At 35.2% G+C, this 20,886-nt stretch overlaps 1 protein-coding gene across 1 annotated transcript in view; it reads left to right on the top strand.

The window, feature by feature from the left end:
* LOC112969900 (dystrophin) overlaps positions 1-20,886 on the top strand; it is a gene marked incomplete at its 3' end in the record, with an annotated part of 817,409 nt that overhangs the window by 562,851 nt on the left and 233,672 nt on the right. The window contains exon 46 of the mRNA XM_026073700.1: positions 14,547-14,782. Within this exon, the coding sequence (XP_025929485.1) occupies positions 14,547-14,782 (236 nt within the window). The remainder of the gene's footprint in view (positions 1-14,546; positions 14,783-20,886) is intronic.

The following is a 20,886-nucleotide window of genomic DNA, read 5'->3' as shown; positions in this document are numbered from 1 at the left end:
AATTCATTCTGCACATAGTCCTTTTGACTTCTGTCTGCTGTTCCTGTTGACTTTTCTTTTCAAAAGGGCAAAGCAAGCTGACTTTTCCTTCCAAAAGGAGTCATGCTTATTGCCTTGCTATTGATATTCTACTGAAAAATGCAATGGCTCTTTAACATCCTTTAACATCCTTCCTAGAGTTTCTGCTGTGACTGGAGCTGCCACACAGCTAGGTCTCCTCTACAGAGAAACAGCCAACCAAAGCGTGGAAGAAAGCACAATCGCAGCTTATGAGCAGGCTGGAGGCCACAAATAATGGGCAAAGCTCATAATTGCTTGTAACGTTTCTGCTCTAGTCAGAGGATACGACACGCTGAAAGAAAGAATCATTCCTTAAACTGTTAGGCTAAAGGCTAAAATGAGGAAAGGATTGTTAAAGAGTAATGAAAATTCTCTGCTACTTCAGCTAGAAAATTCTTTAATCTTGCTTGACTTAAATGTTTATGTGAAGCTTGTCGCTGAAACATCAGCCCTGCTTTCTTCACTTACGTCAGTGTGTAATAGAGGGAAATGTACTCAGCGAGAAATGCAGGTAGAGATTTGAATTACTGATGTTTCCTTTAACAATAGATCAGTGATCAGATGACACTTAAGMTCCCAAATATAATTTTTCTTAAGGTCAAACTAAAATAACTGTAAGAGCAACAGGGGTTAGTTTGACCTGAAAAGTAAGTATTATATGTATCTTCATAAAAAGCTTGGCAAGTGTTTCACGAATAGTACAAGGCAAGATATTTTAGCATTTCTGATGAAGAAGAAAGAACAGAAGATGCTCACAATGATTTAAGGAAAGTGACACTAAGAAAGTGACAGTAAAGATGTTGCCTTCTCTAAAACAACTGTTTTTGAATTATGCAGAATTTTTCTTAAGCTATTTCTATGATGAAGGGTAGAAGGGGAACTTTTTGCCATGAATACTGTAAGGCTGTTAAATTACCTGATACCTGAACTCTTCAGCATYGATTATTTCAAAGCTTCTTCAGAACTCTTCTGATCACTTTTTTAATTTGTGCAGTACCTAAAATTCTACTAGCTCTTTAGTATTCTTAAGAGTTCACCCTGTATCTATGTACAATTTTTCTACACTTCTTTTTCTTCGGTGCTCCCTTTGGTTCAGGTAGCAATTTATGCCTGTTAAGTCAATTATTTGTAGCTCACACAGAATTGGAAGAGGTGATTTTCTTAGGACTGCAGCCGTCGAAGCTGCTGGCAATGTGTGGTTTTCATGATATCAAAGAACTAGCTGCTAAAGTTCAGTTACATGCCAATAGCGGTACATTGGAAATGTAAATTGTTGTCATATAAATTGACATCCAATTGAAAGCTACATACTAAGGAATGGAAGTTGTTACTTTTACTGACAAAAGAAATACTGAGAGTTGCTTGCATCATTTGTGACAGATGTTGTCACAAATTTTTTTATAAGACAACTATATATTATGTGACAGTGTTTGATGGAACACCACTACTGCCTTAGTACAAAGCATTCATTTTCATGTAATCTTTCTGTAACAACTGCAACAATTGCTTACTGAAAGACTCATATCATTTGGAAAAAAAMCTAAATGCTTTCTGTATGGATACAAATAATGCTGCATAAAATTAGGCTGTTTAAAAAAGATAGTTTGACTCTTTGAACTGAAATGTTTCAGACTGCCCAGAAATGACTGAGAGTGTTGCTAGATCCTGGGAAAATTAATTAGGGATCCAGGAATCAATTACTGAAAACTTTCGGGAAAAAAAATTAAATACAAAAACGAAATGTTATTGCATTATTAAGTGACAACAGAAATAAGCGGTAACATTTAATAGATCACTTCCAAAAATAGAATTGCTTATTGACACTGTTTGAATATTACTAAAGAGATTCCTGGTGTTGATTCCATTTACCACTTCAGAAGATGCGAAAACAAGCTGCAGCATTTTCCTCAACACTTCCCTTAATTCAAAATTTTAAAAAACAAACCAGGTAATTTTTTCCTTAAAAGCCCAAACACATAARTAGCTCTCATAAGGCAAACAGCAGCTCCATTACATGTTTTTGCATAAGCAGATTATTGCTCTGTTTCACAGTTAAATTAGTTTTGAATAATATAAAGTGCATCACAAATCTCTTCAGTATACAATGTGTTACTGAAATRTAAAGTTCTTAGTGTTTCTGTCCCCCAAAAGACTGACTCCCTTGTCAGATTGACTCCTTAAGGTTTCCTTTCAAAGGTCTTGTGAAGAGGGCTGAAATGTTTATTTCTATATAAAATAGAAATCTCTTTTTCATGATTGCTTAAGGAAAAGTCCAAACAATGAAAACGTATATGCATTGAATGCCTCTTAACTGTTGTCTTCATTGGCAAACATAAAACTCCTTATCTGAGACTGAAATATKTGAGCAAGCCACCATGAATGAATGCATATAACAATTTAGTCAAAGTTTGTACTTACCTTATGAGGAAAATACAACTTTTGTCCGAATTTTTAATATGGTAATCAACTCAAAATATTGATAAATGAATCATATAAGACACAGTCAAACTGTATCTTAATTACACAAACCAGTATATGTGGTCTGGAGTCCTATAACCTTTCTGGCCAGACCTGTGACATCTTCCACAAGGAATACACAAGCCAAATAAAAAAATAAAATTAGCAAAAGAGAATTTGAGTCACAGCCATAATAACAGCTAATATTTTTTAGATATTACCTATTCATTTTAACTGAGAGAGTCTGAATTTCCTACTGGAAGCATTTTTTCTTCTTTGCCTTGTAAAATATATGTCACATGAGCTGAAGGGAAAACTAAAACCAATCAGGATAATAGCGGATCCAGGAGACAGGCAAGCCAGAATGGGATTGTTTCTCTCAGCTCTGGGGTTCCTGGCACTTTGTTTCACAATTAAGAAATAGACAGCAATGTTTAGGGGGAAAAAAATCACAAAGATTTCTGATTATTTTTGTCTGGTACAATAAATAAGAGATATTAGCATTAACATACTTTGAGTTTACCAGTATCCCAACATTTGAAGCAACTCCTACATTCATTAAAAAAAAAAAGTGTCAAGAACGGATTGTTTTTACTATAGTAGAAATATTGGTGTAATACTGCAGATACTTCTTCAGATAATCTTTCAGCTACTGAACAGAAAGAAGTATCAAAYACGATTGTGTTCAGTATGTAGTTTGCATAAACAAGAAAGGATATTTATAGGGGAGGGAGATTTTTTAGTCTTGACTGATCAATTCAATGTACTGTTTTTCTTCATATGGAGTATTTTTAAAACATTATCTCAACATTTTAATGAAGACCAGAATATTGTTTTCACCTGACTTGTTAAATATGGATTAATAGTTGAGTTAGCCTTCATAATATAATTAGTGATACTGCTTTAAATTAAATTTAGAACCATTTAATTACTATATGAAAGATTCTTCTGATAACTTTTTTAGTATCAATGTCCACTTAATTTTTATGCTTACTGTAACTGATCCATTCATTCCTTAGCCATATTCGCTTTTCAATTTTTAATGGACCCATCAATCATTTTGATCATGTCCTAAGGAAAGATTCACAGGGAATACCACAATAACAGTAAATTAGTAAAAGGACACTGAACTTTGAAGTAGTTTATCTTTCAGAATGGTTTTGAATAAAAGAGTAGGTCCAAGTAGAGTTATTAATGATACCTCACTTTTCAGATATATATTACAGTCTTCAATCAGTTTTACACTTACCTGCCCCTACTTGAGTCACAGTCCAACTAGAATAGGGTAGCGCAGATTTAAAGCTTTTGCTACCACAAACAGAGCAGTCAGTTGGATGTCTATAAAGGCTGTGCCTGGATTATTTCCATGAATTATCTTCAGTCTTTTCTTAGCTGCTACATTCCCAAAGCATTCTGTCGCCTCGCATAATTTCTCCCTTTGTCTGTTACTGAAACTGTTTGGAATTGAGATTATAGCTTTAAAGCTCTAAAGCATGTGTACATGGAATTTATCTTGAAGTGCCTCCTATGCTGACTTCATTCTTATCAAATAAACAGCTAATGTTGCACTTGTATCTTGAACACAGGGAAAGTATTGGCAGGAGCTGCTCGCAACAATAGCAGGTCATACTCTTAACTCTTCTGCTCTGTTGCACTTAGTTTTCTTCACCTTAGTGTTATTTACATTATAATGCATACGAGGCAGCTTATATGATTTACCTTATTGAAATTCTCAGTATTTGGTAGAGTCTGCCTGTTTTCTCGAGAAGTGGTGACATATGCTCTTGCTCCCATTGCAATCCAGTGTTTGGGAAAGCAAGAGCTTTGCTTTATACTGAGTGAAAGACCTATCTAAAYATCTTTCTGTTGTGTTTGGAGAAATTTGGAAAAATACAGTGTACAATAAACAGCTTAGTCATGCTTTTACGTATGAAAAGGGGGACAACAAGAAAATTCTACCAGATTTCTAAAGCTATCTGACACTTAACTTTCTAGTGTAAGTTTAGATTTATGGTAACATTAATCTAATAATAGTAACATGATAATAGATATCATAACCTTTTATAAGGAGTTTTGTTTTTCAAACATAGCTGTGCACCTTCACTTATATATATTTTTCTTTTTTCTTAACAATTTTTAACCTTTGCGTTCTTTTGAATCTCTAATTATGAGATTATGGGATCATTAGCTTTATCCCATTGAACAGAATATTTTACATCTAAACTTTAACAAATAGCCCTATAAGCTGTGAGCTTTTTCACAGGTCTATACTACCTAARTTATAATATAATTATAATTATATATATATAACTATATATGTGCTATATATAATAATATATTGTAATACAGTCAATAATAACTTGTTACAAATCTACTAAAGATAGTTTACTATAAAGGAAGTCTAGTCATTTAACTCATGTATTTGAATGTATTTGATAATAGCAGATAATGTGAATGCTCCCTAAGTATTCATGAAATCAAGTACTAAGTGTTACCCATTTATGGTCTTAAAAACTATAATCTATGAAGTATCCATCATACAGTTACTAAGTCATTTTTTTCTAGGATTTTTTTTTACTAAAATATTCAAGGCCAAGACAATCAGGCATGAGTGTTTTATTCAAACGGCAAAAGGTTCACAGTGTTGAAATATGTTTTCTATTTTTAAAAGCTGATTAAAAATTTTAGCTTGGACATCTAATGCTATAGGGATACATATGCTCCTCATRGGTGGAAGTTTGTTGGCAATGATTTTTTGCTCAACATAGAAGCTTTATTCTGAGTTCAGACTACCAGAAAACCCTGTCCTTGCTCTCAGATTTCAAAGCTAGKTTTTTTGTATTATAGTAATGTTAGTCAATTAAGTAAATCTTATCTGTGTTGCCCACAGTTATTCTGTTAGTTTTCTTTCAGAACTCCTTTGTGACCCASAATATTGGGTAAATAGCTGTAGCTCTGTCTGCAAAAGGTGCTCTTGTCAGTGGGCACCTTGCATGCAAGGGGTCCACTGCATGGGGGGGACTTTGTGTACTCTATTTCCTTAACTTTGAAGGACAGAGGGATCAGACTATTCATTCATCACTGAGACAAATCTAAGGAATAAATCAGTCCCAGRACCATCTTCCCAGTTCTCCCTCAGGGAAGCCTGTTTGGAGTTAAAGAATATGAGCGTGGGTGCTTGTATACTGCAGAAAATCTGCTGCAATGAAACACGATTAAAAAAAAAAATCAAAGAAAAAAATATACCCTCTGGGAGGAGATGGGTCTTCACCCATGTGCTGTTGTAGCCTCAAGTTGTTCCTGGTCATGTTCCCAAGATGGTAACTGAGCCTTCCTATGAAACAAGCAAAACCTTCCCAGCCTGGTGGGCTGCCTCCAAATCGGTGAGCCACTGTTTTGCTCACAGGGAATGCTCATTTGGGCTGTCACTGGAGAAGGAGGTGTTGCTTGTGTTAAAGTAACTAATTCTTTGAGATAAGTCATTTGTGCATATGCCACAGGATACAGGTATTCTTCATCCAGTTTCTTCAGAGTCCTATGCAGCTGGGTTTCCTTGCCTAGACAGAAATGGGGTATAGTAGGTGTATGTTACTGTTATTATATAAAGGATTCAAGGCTTGCGTATGCCTTACTTGGTACTACTAACCGCAGAAATAATTCCCATGCTAGAGATGCAAACTACATGAAAATCTGCATTTACTATTTAGTTTCTTTCTTTGTCAAAAGACTTTGACCTGGTGGGTGTAGTTGTACTATATAATTAAAATTTTTGCCTTACCTAAAACATTCAAAAAGATGGCTAGGAACACTCCTTTGAACTGAGTCAGTCCTTCTTCAAGACTTTGAGCTTGAAAAGGTGTGTTGGAAGAGGTTTGAAGCTTTTGGGAGTGCTGTCATTCTTACTCTTCTTTCTGTTCCTGTTCAATAGCTAAATAAAGGGTTTGATTTTTCAGGGTTGTTAGTCTGGCACTTTTTGGAAACACAACATTGTAATAAGCAGAATAAAAGAGAAAAAATGCTTTCCTGCAGTTGACTTTATTCTGCTTTTYTTATTTCTGCATTTAATATATGAATTTGAATTTGAGTTTCAAACATGTTGGTATTACTTCCACTCTTGAAATTTAACACTACAGATTATTTTCAAGATGCACAAAACACCAATGTTCTCTTGACTTTCTTCTACTGTATTTCATGGTTCAAGAAGAAGTTGAAAACCACACCTAGTTCAGAATATTGTTATTTTTTTAGGGTTTTTTGTTAGATTTCTTTTTCTTGCTAAACAGGAGTTTATTTCTGTGTTTTATTTTTCTCCTATTATTATTCTGTGTTGTTTCTTTCTTTATTACATAGTAGAAAGTGCTAATGAGAAGTTATATTAAAAGCTACAGGTTAGTGTGTTTTAATATCTTACACCACAAACCAGAAGGACAATTAAAACTTATCATACAACAGGAATGAACTGACATAGACTTTAAGTGAAATTAAAAGTCCTTAATTTTCTTCCTAATAATGTTAGAGCAATGAGTCACATAGAATTTGTTGCTCAGATATTTGAAAAAAGGATTTGATTCTATTTTTGCACTTATAAACTAGTTGTCCTGTGGAAAAAAAAAATCCTTCCCCTTAGAGTCACAGAAACTGTCAGTGCAGTTCTGGATAAATTATTTCAGAACATCTGTTTATACATATTGTGTAACTAGTGTTAATTTATACTGCTTTATTAATTTTAATCAATTATTTATACTTTTCTGTTGAATGAACCATGTTGTGTCTGTGCAAGCGTAAAAGAAAGAGAAATAAAGGGCAGATGTACTATTTCTAGTGATATTTTTGTTCTGAGGAGAGATAAATATCAGAAGAGAAACATACTGTGCATTCATTTTGTAAAGGTAGTTGCTATAAATAATTTGATAACTCAAACGTTTTAACTGCTCAGTCGAAATGGAACAGATTCTTACCATCCTCTGTAGCAAGAGATTTGTAATAATGCATCCTGAAGCTTTTAAAGAAGAGGAGTATTTCAGTTTCTTGATGCAAAAGAAATGTGTCAAAGGGATAAGAAAAAGTAAGTGAAAGTCCAGACCAGCAAAACTATAGGAGATTAGGAGATTAGGAATAGCCTGTTCTGGAATAGCTGCCATTTGAGAAAAACACTGTTAATAACTGGCATAATATAAAAGCCAAGCTTGATGTTTTACATAATAAAAAAGTACCTGGTCCATCCCCCTCAATCAGTCCCAGTGCCTATCTATTACTGCTTATTTTATTATTCATAGATCATTTCTTTCAGCAATCTTTGCTCTGTTTTATACATTTCTGTATGATCTAATTATACTTTTAGCTGAAAAGATCTTCATCTCAGTCAATGTAGTTTGGTCCCTGTAAGAGATGGCGGAAACTACTCCCTGTGGTCTACATCAGGAGCTACCTTTCCTTCAGTGCTTGAGGTTGTTATTTCTTCCACAACTGGCAATCTGCTAGTAGAAAGAGAAGTTCAGAATACTGCTTCTTCCTGCCTCTACAGAGGATTGTATGAATTGGTCAAACTCTTCTGTATGTCTTTCTCAAAGCATCTTTTTTATGGTTTTTAACAAACTGAAATACAGATTACATTTAAAAATACTTTTCACTATCTTATGGTTATACTTAAAGTTGTCCCAGGTACCGATATTGTCTCGGGGAAGTTCCCTATTCTGGTGTTGCTGTAGAATGAGGACAGTCCTAATCAACATATTTAATTATGTGAATATCCAATGAGAAGATTCTGTTAGCTCTTCCCYGTATTATTCCCATGCTCTTTTATAGAGCGAAGTATTGTTATCTTACTCGGTGTATTTTATGGTTTTCTTTATTAAAGGTTATGTATTTAGATTCCATGTAAATCACGTCTGTATTTATGTATTTACTTTTTCTTTGTTTGTTTCTAAGCAATGATTTTGCAAGGGAGATGCTATGTAATAATCTCCCTTTTGGAACCTCTTACTGTACAAAAAAGTTACTCTAAATTGGAAAACAGAAAGCATACTAGTATTTTTTTGAAGGTCATTAGCTATTAGATCTGACATATGAAAGTAGCTGAAATATTTTGAATAGCACTAATTTAACCCATTTATAAATTCATATGGGTTTTTTTGGGTTACCACTCCAAAATTTTTAAGAAGCATTGGATGTGMAGTCTTGTTAGATGTCTTAGAAGTATTTAGGAAATCTCATATTGCATTGATTCCCCTAAAGCTGCTCTAAGCTATCTTCCTCATTTGTCTAATAAATTTTGTGATCTCTGCATGAGATAGTGGAAAGATTATACTTCCAAGTGACTTTTCAGGTCTATACAACATCATTTTACTTCTGTTATTTGTAAAGGTTGGATTGAATGCTGGAGCTTTTGAGAGATTGCTATTCCTTTTTTTGTGGAGGAGTTACTAACCTCCTCTGTAGATTAAATCAGCTGAGGCACTAGGAGGCAATTCCCCAAACAAAGGCTACATTAAAGGCCACTGCGAGGCTGAACCAACTATACGGAGAGAGGTTTCATTGAGGGCTGAACACTCTTCTAGTTTTTTGGAAGTAGGAAGAGACAGCAAAGAGGAGTATTGGCCWTAAAGAAAGTCAAGAGAGCAATTTTTTTTTTTTTWAATAAATTAGGCTGCTGTCTGAAAAAGGCTTGTAACGATGAGGCAAGAAGTCCCTCTGGTTTTGTTTCCTGCTTTGTTCAAGGAGGCAGGACTTTTTGCACATTTATTCCTAAGTAAATGATGTAGCATTAAATTAACTCCTATCATTAATTTTTTCATTGTAGTTGAATCACCTTACAATACTTTGAGTGTACGCTCAGACCAAAATATGTGGGATGCTAGCAGATGCCAGGCAGTTTTATCAGATGCCCCYGATCTATTTGTGGAGGCTCTGTGGAGCCCCAGAGAGGTGTTTCTTTTYTTTTTCTCARTTCACCTGAAATACTAATGAGAACRTGAATCTGCTCTGAATGAAGACAATATCTGTTTAACCTATTTGAGTGCCAAATTAAACCAAGTTATTTTCCCATTGTCTAAAAATCTCTGAAGTCACAGAGGAAATAAAAAGTCTTTAGATGAACTTTAGGCCAGATGAAAGTGGACCTAAGCATCCGTCCCTTGGTAAAGACTGGAAGTCAACACTTGTGCATACTTTTTTCAGTCAACTGCCTTGATAAACTTCTGGAATTGAAACTCTCCAGTGTTGTTTTTCAGTTTCGTGTCTTGGCCATGGTGTGAATACATCTTTACAAGTAATGAGACTTGCTCTGAATCACTGTGACCTACAACATTATGGAGATCATGTAAGGGGAGGGTGAGATGAGATGGCATTTTGGAATTGTTGCAGGAAATTGTGACTGACATGTGGACTTGAAATCCCATGCAGTGGTGAAAGAATATAGCCATTTTTGTGGATTTATGTCCTTAGTATATAATTTTCCTTGGGTGGCAGACAGATTTTTAATATCCAGATCAGAGAGAAGTAGGCAGAAAAACATATAACACACAGATATGTGTGTTGTCCTTTAACGAACAATATTAAAATTTCTGSRAGSAMAMAAAGTATCTTAAAATCTGTAGAAAACTAAGGTATGTTTTTTTCATTATTGATTTCTAGTTGATGTTGTTTGTTGTATGTTTTTTCCTCCTTCAGGCAATTAAGTTTATCAGAGAGACATGCACAAAGACTTCTCTCTCATTTTCTCTCCTTGCTGAACAAAGATGAAAAATACAATAGCCTCCTGATTGTAAATATTAAACAACTGTAACCAAGGCATTGCCAGTAAGCTGCAAGCAGTGTATTACATGGCAGGAGAACACTGAGTGCAATTGTGAGGATATTTATGTTTATTCTGTGACCCTGTTTGAATTCATTTTACTTTCTGGGTAGAACAATGAAGGGAGAGAAACAGATGACTAATGTTTTGTGTTTTTGCTGTAATACTGTTAGGAATTATTTCAGAACATTGAAGTTTGCAAGCTATAGGTACCAGCTGAGTCAAACAGAGTAACTAATAACAGCGCTTTTTTTTTTAATGTTGACATTCTTTTCTAGCTTTAAAGCACATTAACCACAGCAAGTAGTTCCAAGTGAATCCACAAGTGAATCCACAAACAGAATAGTTCCTGTTTGTATGGAATATGATGAATAACTCCCTTAGAAGTTCCTTTTTCCTTAAAATAACACTATGTAGTTTTCCTTCCTTCCTCAATGTTGTGCACATCTTAACATGTTGTTCTCTTCTTCGTCACCTCTTCTCCTTGATTTGGCTTTGTTTTATATGTTACCTTTAAAAATGACCCTAGGTTGGCACCTGTGTGGGCAAGATCCACATTTTGGAGCCATGTGTGGTCTGCCTCTCTGCAGTACTGCTCTTTCCCACACTTTTCTCCTCTCCTGAGGCAGTAGTTGCCAAACTCACTCCTCCTTCAGCTGCTGACGGGCCAACGGAGAGCAATGGGATACTGCTGCTTGGAGGAGAGGGAAGGGAGACGTAATGGCTACTACTGCCAAAGTGTGCAAGCTCGGCAGCTAATAGGGCTACACAACTCTTTAGACAGCACAGGAGGAAACTTTGGGGTGCTAAACACCATTCGCTCTTTAGACACCTCTTTCCCATCTCCTCCAAAACAGGGAGTGAAGCCTGGGTGGAGGGGTCCTGTAGCTACCTGCAGTCTTTGAACCATTGATTAGAACTTGAGGTAATGAGCCAAGTCCCCTGCTAAAGGACATAAATTCAGCAAATTATGGCTGTTAGTGAAGAACAGGTTCAGTACATTGCCCCATGTAGCCCGGTCCTAAAAGCTGTGGGGAAAAAGGCATATAAGAGCTAAGGAAACTGTTAACAACTCCCCTACACCAAGAGTCCTTTTCTGGGAGTGATGTRTCTCTGCTTTATTTGCATGGAGAAGTAAGGAAAAATAGAGCAGGGCAGAAAATACCTTGAGTAATTGCAACAGAGACGAAAGAAAACCTGATGAGTATAGATTACTAGTTATTCACATGTGTGTAAAACTTTTAAAAAATGAAATAAAGGGGGGAAGGAAAGGGGTGCTTTGTTATCTGTTTTGCTTTTGACAGTAAAAACTGCCAATCTTTGATCATACAAAATGCTCTGTCAYAGCAAACAGTGTGGTGTTACCAGAAAAACCTTACAAAACCTCTTTCAGAGTCAGAAAAAGATGAATCCATTTTCTCATCTCTTTGTGTGATTTTTGATCAAAAACTTGCTTTGTTAGAACAGCCTTTTTGAAGAATTATTTTATTTCATAGTTTTTCACAGATAAGTGATTTTAAAGCACAGAAAGGMAATGTACAAGGACTGCACTTCAGAAATATGATAATTATATGGGTTGGTGGATAGATACATTTAATTGTAGTATATGCAATTACAAATCAGCACTTAGTCACTTTTAGTCAGACTAGATAAATAATCTATATATTAGTTGATTTGTTAAATTGTTTGTAATCATTCAGTATTTTTAATGCTGACAGCAAGTTATAGTGCTTTTACAGTGACAGCATTTAGATGTTTGTGCACAGCTTTTTCCTTTTCTGCAGTGTTGAAGAGGGTCACTGATTCCCCAATGAAGTAACTCAAACCTTTACTCATCAGTGAATAGTCGCTATATTTCTTGGCAAAATCGGTTAATGTTTTAAGTGGTTTTATCGCCAAACTGTTGAACCTTCACCTGACACTTGAGTAGTCAGACTTCAGACCTACTTTGCTGGATGGCATGAATGCAAATGGAGAAAACTGTCAGAGTCTCTTTCTGAAGTACTAGAAAGCAAAAAATAATTTACTGTATGGAGTGATGCTGCTTCTGTTAAAGAAAGACAGTCTAACCCACAGAAATAGTACTGCACACAGATTTTCTGTACTTTGTAAATAGCCTGGAAAAAATTGGCTTTGTCCTTTTTTAAGATTTATACTTAGTTTTCAGCAACTGTATTTTCCAGTCCAGTGTTAGAAAATTCATAGTCTGTTCATATAGGTGGCRCTCCACACAGCTTAATTTCAGCTCTGTTTTTTCAGTTGTGTGGTTTGGGCAGTTGGTTCAGATAAGGATTCTGCAGCTACCCTAAAAAGTAGGCATTTAGACTCTCCCTTTTCTCTTCAAATAATACAGCATTCTTCTAATGATTTTGCAGTGAAGCAACTTCATGTGATCTTTTATTTTTCTGCTTTTAGTATTTTTCTTCTTAGGCTGGTTGTAAGGAATGAGAAAAAAATCACCAAAATGCATTCATTATAGCCTCTTATGCCATACTGTGCATGCTACACCTTCAAAAATATGTTGTGCAAATGGAATTTTTAAATCTGTAGTCCTGTARTAAGGTTTTTGGCTCCTTTTGCTTTTCTAAACTGCTGGTATGTTAGCAGCTTGAGCTGTTAATTGCCTTTGTATGATTAACTGGAGGGAAAAAAAAGCCCAACTATTTGTGGCCATCTATTTGTAAATGACAAAATCAAGAAGTAAAAATCGGTCTTGAAATTTTAAATGATCTCACATTATATGGCTCTTCCTGCAACGGTAGCTATCTGTGGCAACTCTCATCATTATAGATGTCAGAGAAAGATACGCTGTATTTTGGTGTTGGGTCTCCCCCACCTCAAGCAATGCATAATGAACTGATTTCTTTAAACCTAACTAATAGATGAAGAAAGAGCACAAAGGAGAAGCTATGTCATTTTGTGCAAAGAGAAAGGAAAAATTTCACGAATAGCCTGTAAGCTAAGCTCCTAGAATGTGTTGCTCTTAGTTTTCTATTATGACTCTTCCAAGGAATGTCGGTCCTGTGGATAAGTTTTGTTTTTTGTTTGAAGGTAGGGAAGGAAAATACGCTTTTGTGAGGAGATCCACTTCCTGCTGATCAACAATGTTTGTTTTTTTTTTTTAATAATTGAAAGCTTTGTATTTGGTAGTAACTGACAAAGGGTTGTCTGTAAGCTTTAATTTTGGTACTCGTGTGTTATTTAATTACCAGAAGGGTAGCAGGTTTAAGGGTTGAATTGCCATGGGTAATTAGGCTTTCATAGTTTCCCAGTGAAGGCTTTTTGTGTTCACTTGTCTTTTGATAAGAAGAATCTGGTGAACCATTTCTTTTATCAGTACAACCACTGCCCTAAAACCGGTCCCTTTGTTCCCTAAATCCTGTTTGTTTTTCCTTTGTGGATGTATATGCCACCTGTGAGGCAACTCACTCGGTTCCAATACCGACTGTGTTTCTGTTGTCTTTTCATGCAAAACAGATAAACTGCCACAGAAATTGCTATACTCATCAACTATTGCTAGCTCTGTTAGCCTATATAGTTAGGTCTGATCCTGAGCTTGTTCAAGCGAGAAAATATTTACTCGGGTAAACTATCCCTCTGAAAGGAGATAAAGAACATAATATTGTTAAATTCTGAAGAAGAACAAGCAAGAATCTGCCAAGGGTGAATTTCTTGCTGAGCCAGCTCCCATATCAACTACAGGGCCTAGGGGAAATATTTGGTGGTAAGTGAGAATATTATTGTCAGTGAGGCAAATTCACAGATACAGAATGACTGGAGACTGGAAGAAATGTTTTTCTAGGCACATGGGTATACTGTGATACAGTAGATATTAGAGCCCCGTTATTTGAATCTGCCTCCAAGCCTCCAGACACATCCAACCACACTACTAGGTTTCGGAAGATGACTAATGTGTAGCAAAACTTCAGTGACCTTGAGTAAGAGGTTCTTGTTATACTGAGATATCTTTGCTAGTGTTACTAGAGCCCAGTGATCTTTTGAAGATGGAATCTGAATATGCTGAGTGATGAATAATAAGTATGTACTACAATAGAAATACTGTGGAAAAATGAATTCATATGTTCTTTTAGTTTTAATTTCTATATTTCAAGTAGATATAACATCAAAACAAGGAGCTTATTTCTGTGTTGTCCTTTCTACTGCAWAAATTCTGTTACAGAAATAAATATTTATCATAGTCCATTTATTCAGTAATTTTAGCATTTTTTTCTTTCAGTAACTTCTGGTCAAACTGTTGCTGTGGATACACAAACCAGGGTAACCAAGGAAACTACCACCTTCAAAACAGAAATGCCATCTTCTGTGCTTTTGGAGATTCCAGCCTTGGCTGACTTCAATAAGGCATGGGCAGAGCTCACTGACTGGCTTTCTCAACTGGATCGAGAGATAAAATCTCAGAGAGTGACAGTGGGTGATCTTGATGATATCAACGACATGATCATCAAACAAAAGGTATGAGAAACACTTTTTTCGACTTGAAATCCTTATAATCTTTGTTCTGAATTAAATCATTTCAGCAAGGAATTCAGGAGAGATGATAGGTTGCAATACATATAGTGGTTACTTAAGCTATTTTATCCCATAAATAGAATTATTAGATTAAATGTTAAGATAACTAATGGAAAAAAAGAGTATTTCMTAATTTCTCTGATACCAAGCTAGATCTTTTTATCTTTCTATTGCTTATGCTGCCTGTTTCACAATAATAGGCAACCCAATGGTTGAAATATAAAGCTCAGGAGAAAGAAAGGATTGGATAGGAAGCTCCAGGTTGCAAAGAGAGAAGATGCACTGTTTTGTACCTTTCTTATGTTGTTTCTGTAATAACTTTCTGAGACACTTGTATCCTGATGCTGTTGGGTTATGAAAAGCTTCTCAGTCCTCTTAAAGAAAAGAACAGCTCATTAATCCAAGTGTTTTGTCAGCAAAACTGCATCAGTGTTGCTTATCATTGAAAACACAAAAAAATATGGAAATATATATGCAAGCACAAAAAATTCTAAACTTTAACTTCAGCAACTCAGTAGCAATAAAAGCAATTTGTTATTATACAGCTTGGAAGTAATTACCTGCCTTCTAGATTTAACATTGCTCAATGTAAAAGATTTGGCTTGCCTGTGCAAAACTTTTCAGTGTTAAATTTCCATTCATTTCAGTTCTGAACTGAATTTAAGACTCTATTATAAAATATTCTGCCTCCGCCTTCCAATATAAAGTGTGATTTATTGTAAGGAAGATACTGACATTCTTTCACTTTGCTTAAAGTATAAAGAAAGGGAGGGACAATGGACAAATTTCATGTAGTATCTGTATTAAATGGTTTTATAGGAAGGTCTCATTAAAATATGCAAATGTCTAATAGAACTTATTCTGCTCRTTTTCTTATTTTATTTTTTATTTTTTTGGTTTTCCTTACCTTCTAGATTAGTAAAAGGTATGTGTCCTCTTGATTAGGGATCACAGTGGTTGTCAGGAAAAAAAACTTAGCTCCCTTCTTCCCGTAGATCTCTTTTACTTATAAATGAAATTTAATTATTAACTCTTGAGAACCACAATATCAATCAATGTTATACATGTTTTAAAATGAACAGTTTTATATCTCCATTTCATCTTAACTCAAAGCTAAAATATTTTGGCCAGTCTAAGTCAGTACTATTGCAGTCCTCCTCTCACTTCTGTTCCTGGCTGAGTAGTCCTGTCTCTGTTCTTAATCCCATGCTGAGCTGATAYCTAAACCAGCAGGAAAACGCTTTCTTGTTGTGTTTACCTCCTTAACTGGCTGTGCAACAAAATGTGACATTTAATATATTCTCTGATGAAACAGAAGAATCAGAACTCCTAAATATAGACTGCAGTTCTGTTAACTGGCTTTCAGTCCTATAGTGATCATCGAGAGAAGGCACTACTTAATGCATGAAAATGAATGTCACAAAAGTTTGATTCTGCTCCTAAATCTGTGACTGGRTTATTAGATGAGGTTAGCAAACAGTTGGGCCAGGATTTTCGAATCTGACAACTAATTTTAGGTTTCTCCAAAAAATACCTGCTTTCTAATGTACAGAATATCTGCAACACGATGTGAGATGACAAAGTTGGACCTGTGGCTGTGGCACCTAGTTGGACCTTGGCTATTTTGAAAAATCAGGCCAGAGATGATCTAAATTGGAAAACCAAAATTAGTGCTTACCTCCCCAAATCTGTATATTCTGTAAAACATTATAGTTGTACCTCTCTTGTGGTTGTGGTTTAAAAGCCATTGAAAGCCTCAGCACTGCATTGTGGTCTCTGTCGACAGATTTTTGCATCTCTGCAGGAAGCCATATAAGCTTTAATAGCAGTTTCATCATAGTAGACTTTCTTCCTGTGCACCGTTTTTTGTAAAGTATCATCTTAACACTGTTGACTACCTCCCATATAAAAATGTCATTGTAAAGATATGTGCTGTCATTGAAACTGCTTTATCATAAAGCATCTCAAGTTGCTCATCCAGAATTAGAACACTGCAGATCGTTAGTCCTACTGAAGACTGGCCTGCTCTCAAGCTATTATTGTTTATTTCAATGCTGTCTCTATTTTTTTGTTTCCATTTCATATTTCTTTCCAAAGAGAGAGCTACATTTTTAATAGCAAATAGAAATGTTAAAGCGAGCACTTCAAAGACGAAGAAATCCCATATCCTAGCGATGCATGTAACAGGACATTTTCCAAGCCATCCAGGTAAAAACAAGTGACCTTAAATTGTCCTTTCCTTCAGAGCAGCACATAACCTTATTGAAGCTAACTCTCTGAGGGCATTTTGGTTAGGTTCATTTCATTCGGATTGTGTCACAAGATCACAGTCACTAACTCTGCCATATTTTTCCTCCATAAAAGTTTAAGACATCATTAGCCCCCACTTGAACTTTGCTTAGAAGTGATCACAAGGAATTGGAACTCTTGTGTGAACACTAGGACAATAAAGTAGCATGTATAAAGGTTAACTGTGGAACAAGACAAAACAGAAAAGATAACTATTAAAAAAAATCTTGTTTTAGTGTCATCTCTTTAATGAAAGAAACAATACAGTTTAAATTCTGCTAAGCAGTGCACATACTACGTAGTGAAAGCATACTAAAAGAGTAGCATAATGGCCATTCATTTCAGTCAATCCGTAGTTAATCCTTCTGTCAAATATGAGTGGAATGTAATATTTCTCTCATGCAAATGTGTTACATGTTTTTAGCCATCTATGAATGTATGCATATGGCTATATTCTGTATAATTAAACTAAAAGACCCAAAAGAGTGTGTAGTAAAGAAATTTAATATTAGCATTACTGTCATCCATGTTTTCATTAGAGGAACATTACTATACTATACTCGTCTGCTTGGAAGACTGATATTTTGCAGCATTTGATCCTCAAAGAAACTCACGTAAGGTAGGCTTACGAAAGAGAGTTATATGTAATTTTCCTTACATAACCTTTATCTACAAGTAAAGCTGGGGGGAAATAATGAGAATATATAATAAGCCAAAATATAGATTGTTGAGGTACATGGCAGAAGGAAGTTTATACTGTCTTCATATCTCTGTCCTGACTTCAAAGCAATCAAGATGTTTTATATTTGAAGGTCAGGAGGGGGTTCTTCATGAAAGAGAAAATTATGGACATAGGGACAGGGTGATAAACTACATTTTGCTATATTATAAAAAAATGGCAATCTCCTTACTTAAGATACCAGCAAGCCTCCACTCAGAAACTTTGCTTTGGCATCATTATATTTTGAGGAAAATATGCAGTGGGAGTAGTCARATTTCAGCAGTGAACAATGAAGGCTGTGCAAAGCTTGAAGGCAATTAACTGTGCTATTAAAAGAAAACAAATACTGTGATCTCCTTAAATTTTGAGTTCTGTCCATGGTTTTTTTTTGCCTTTGCTGAGGCACACTGTCCATGCAAACTTTTTGTTACATACGTAATTGAGAACATGGCTATCAGCTGTACTTGAAGAAAATAGATTTTTCTTATGAAAAGTTTTTATAATGATAAGCGTTACTACTAATGGTTTTAACCAAAGTTTTATGTCCCCACCTTTACTCACTGGTTTTAAGAGTTGATGTTGACTCTGCACTACTAGGGGCAGTGGGGGGAATTTGTCTGAAGAAATTAGTAAGTATGCAGAACAGAGACTTATAGGCAAGCTAGTCACTGAGGCTTTTAAGCAGAGAATGGAAAAAGATACTTCTAGGTAATGATTCATGTCATCCTAAAATAGTCATTCAAAAAGATTCAGATAATTTATTTCTCCTCAATTAATTTGTCACTATTCAAAAAGTAGGCTTGATCTTCTGTCARTTAGAGAAATAAGCAAAATAGGAATGAGGAGACTGTTTTCACTATTAATTACTGAATTGATTTTTCAATAGATGAGGATCTTGGGCAGCTAATGATAGTGAAATAACTGTTAAAGAAAAGTATTGATTTATAAGCTGTGCAATTAGTAGACATTAAATGAAAGAGTGGACTTAATTGATGTTCCCCTTGTTTGAGAACTTTTTACCTATCCTATCCCATGGTTACATACTATGCATTTTCGTACACAACTTTACAACTATACATGCATTTTAGTATGCAACCTTATAATTAATATTTTGATTGGTTAGCAGAATAGGAAGTTTTCTGTCCAAAGTGTTTTCCAACATAAATTTTTGTGCAATTTTTTTTTTCATTAAGTTAGTTGATCTAGGCGGATGATTGTATTTTTACCTGAAAAATAGTAATCTTGCAATTTGAAAGTACTGTGTTTGTGTCTTTTGGGAATTGGGAGTTTGGGAGTTTCTTTTTCATATCCCTCTCCCATTAGCGGAATTTCCTGGGAGTGATGGATTTTATCCAAAGTTTTTAGTTTTGCAGTGCACACTCTTTGTGTGTTTATACTACAGGATATGGTAGGTAGACCAACCAAGAAACATATAGATGGAAAAAAAACTTGATACAAATTCTAGGGGCAAATGCACATATTTGGAATTCTAACAGCATAATTTCATGTCAAATGAGATAATTAAGACTGAATACAACTGCAAGGCAACTAAGGCACAATGATAACATTTCTGAATTATTTTAATTTTCAGCCAACAAAATTTGGCTTCAGACTTTCTGCCCCATATTGAGATTTCCTGTGAAAATTCAGGTGAAAATTAATTCTCTTCATTTTCTTCTTTTACTTTAGTATAAAAAGAATGATTCTGGGTTATATGTATGATGTATTTATCTGTATGTTAATAACAAAATTTTCATTCTGTTTTTAATGGAACACCTGTAATTGCCAGATTACAGTTTGTAGTTCTGTATTGCAGGGTATGAATCAATGTACTCTAAGTAACATGTTGAGTCAAAACTTGTAGTTAGAGCCACAGATACTTCATATCAAATGTATAAGCTATAAATAAGGTGAAGTCCTCAATCTTTTGGATAGTGTACTTCTTAGAGTTCTACAAAGGATTGAAGAAGGTTCATAATAGCAATATATGAATGAAAAGACTAATGTGGCACATCTTCAGATAATGTACTCTTGAAGAGTATCATACATTTGGAGCTGAATGTTTTCTGATTTAATATTCTGATGTGTTTAAAGGGAAGAATTCACTAAGGAGTCCAGGATTCAAGTATGGTGCAAGTAAGTTTGGAGCTGAAATTTACACTTTCAGAATCAAACTTAAGGAGAATGTTGCCCCATCCTTCCCTCCATGCTGTATTGCTGCTTTGGGGATTGTTTTAGATGCCATGCATTCTGTAGGATCTTTTATATCCATATAAGTACAAACCCAGGACCATTCCCTGGGTTGCTATGAGATCACGATGGACGTGTTCCCAAGGCAGAGCAGGAACTGGTACTGATTGTGCAGCATGTGGGAGGGTTCACTGGCGTTCTTGTGCACTTCCTCTGCTAGCAGAACCCTATGGATGCCTTTATCCACAGCTTAAATGCTGTGGAAAACCAGCCTTACAAGGATGAATTTCACCATAGAATTTTTTCACTCAGGGGACTGCTGTCATCATTTTATGCATATTTCAGATGTTATTGTTATTCTTTTTAACATGGAGTATCCAGCAAAATTCTTGTTTCAGATTGTGTCATACCATTAAGACTTTTTAAATTAAGAATTCTAATTTATGAGAAGTACTGGGAGGCTGGTTTCTGTGTTTGAAATGAATAAAATACTAATAACCAAATAGAGTTCTAAATATAATAAAACAGTTTAAAAAAAAACTACTAAAAACTACATGGTTTGTAGCCTGAAAAATTTTAGCTTTTTTATAGAATAGAGGAAGATGAAAAATGTCTGCCAGCCTTTAAGCTTATTCTTAAATGGTAGAAAATGCAGCAGGGTGCTCTAGAGGGACTGAAAATCTGAGTCTTTAAAGGGGAAAAAAGAAAAAAAAATCTATGAATCTGAAAATTGGACCTCAAGGGATACAGAATACATGTCAGGAGACTCTTTTTTTGCTATTTTGTAGCCCAGAAAGACAGATGATATTTTAAAATAGCTTGGCCAGCTCATTGTGATGTGTTAGAG

Source organism: Apteryx rowi, unplaced genomic scaffold (assembly GCF_003343035.1).
Source record: "Apteryx rowi isolate R43461 unplaced genomic scaffold, aptRow1 scaffold_373, whole genome shotgun sequence".
NCBI classification, from domain to species: domain Eukaryota; kingdom Metazoa; phylum Chordata; class Aves; order Apterygiformes; family Apterygidae; genus Apteryx; species Apteryx rowi.
Note: the sequence above shows the minus strand (reverse complement) of the source record. Positions and strands in the feature narration are given on the sequence as shown.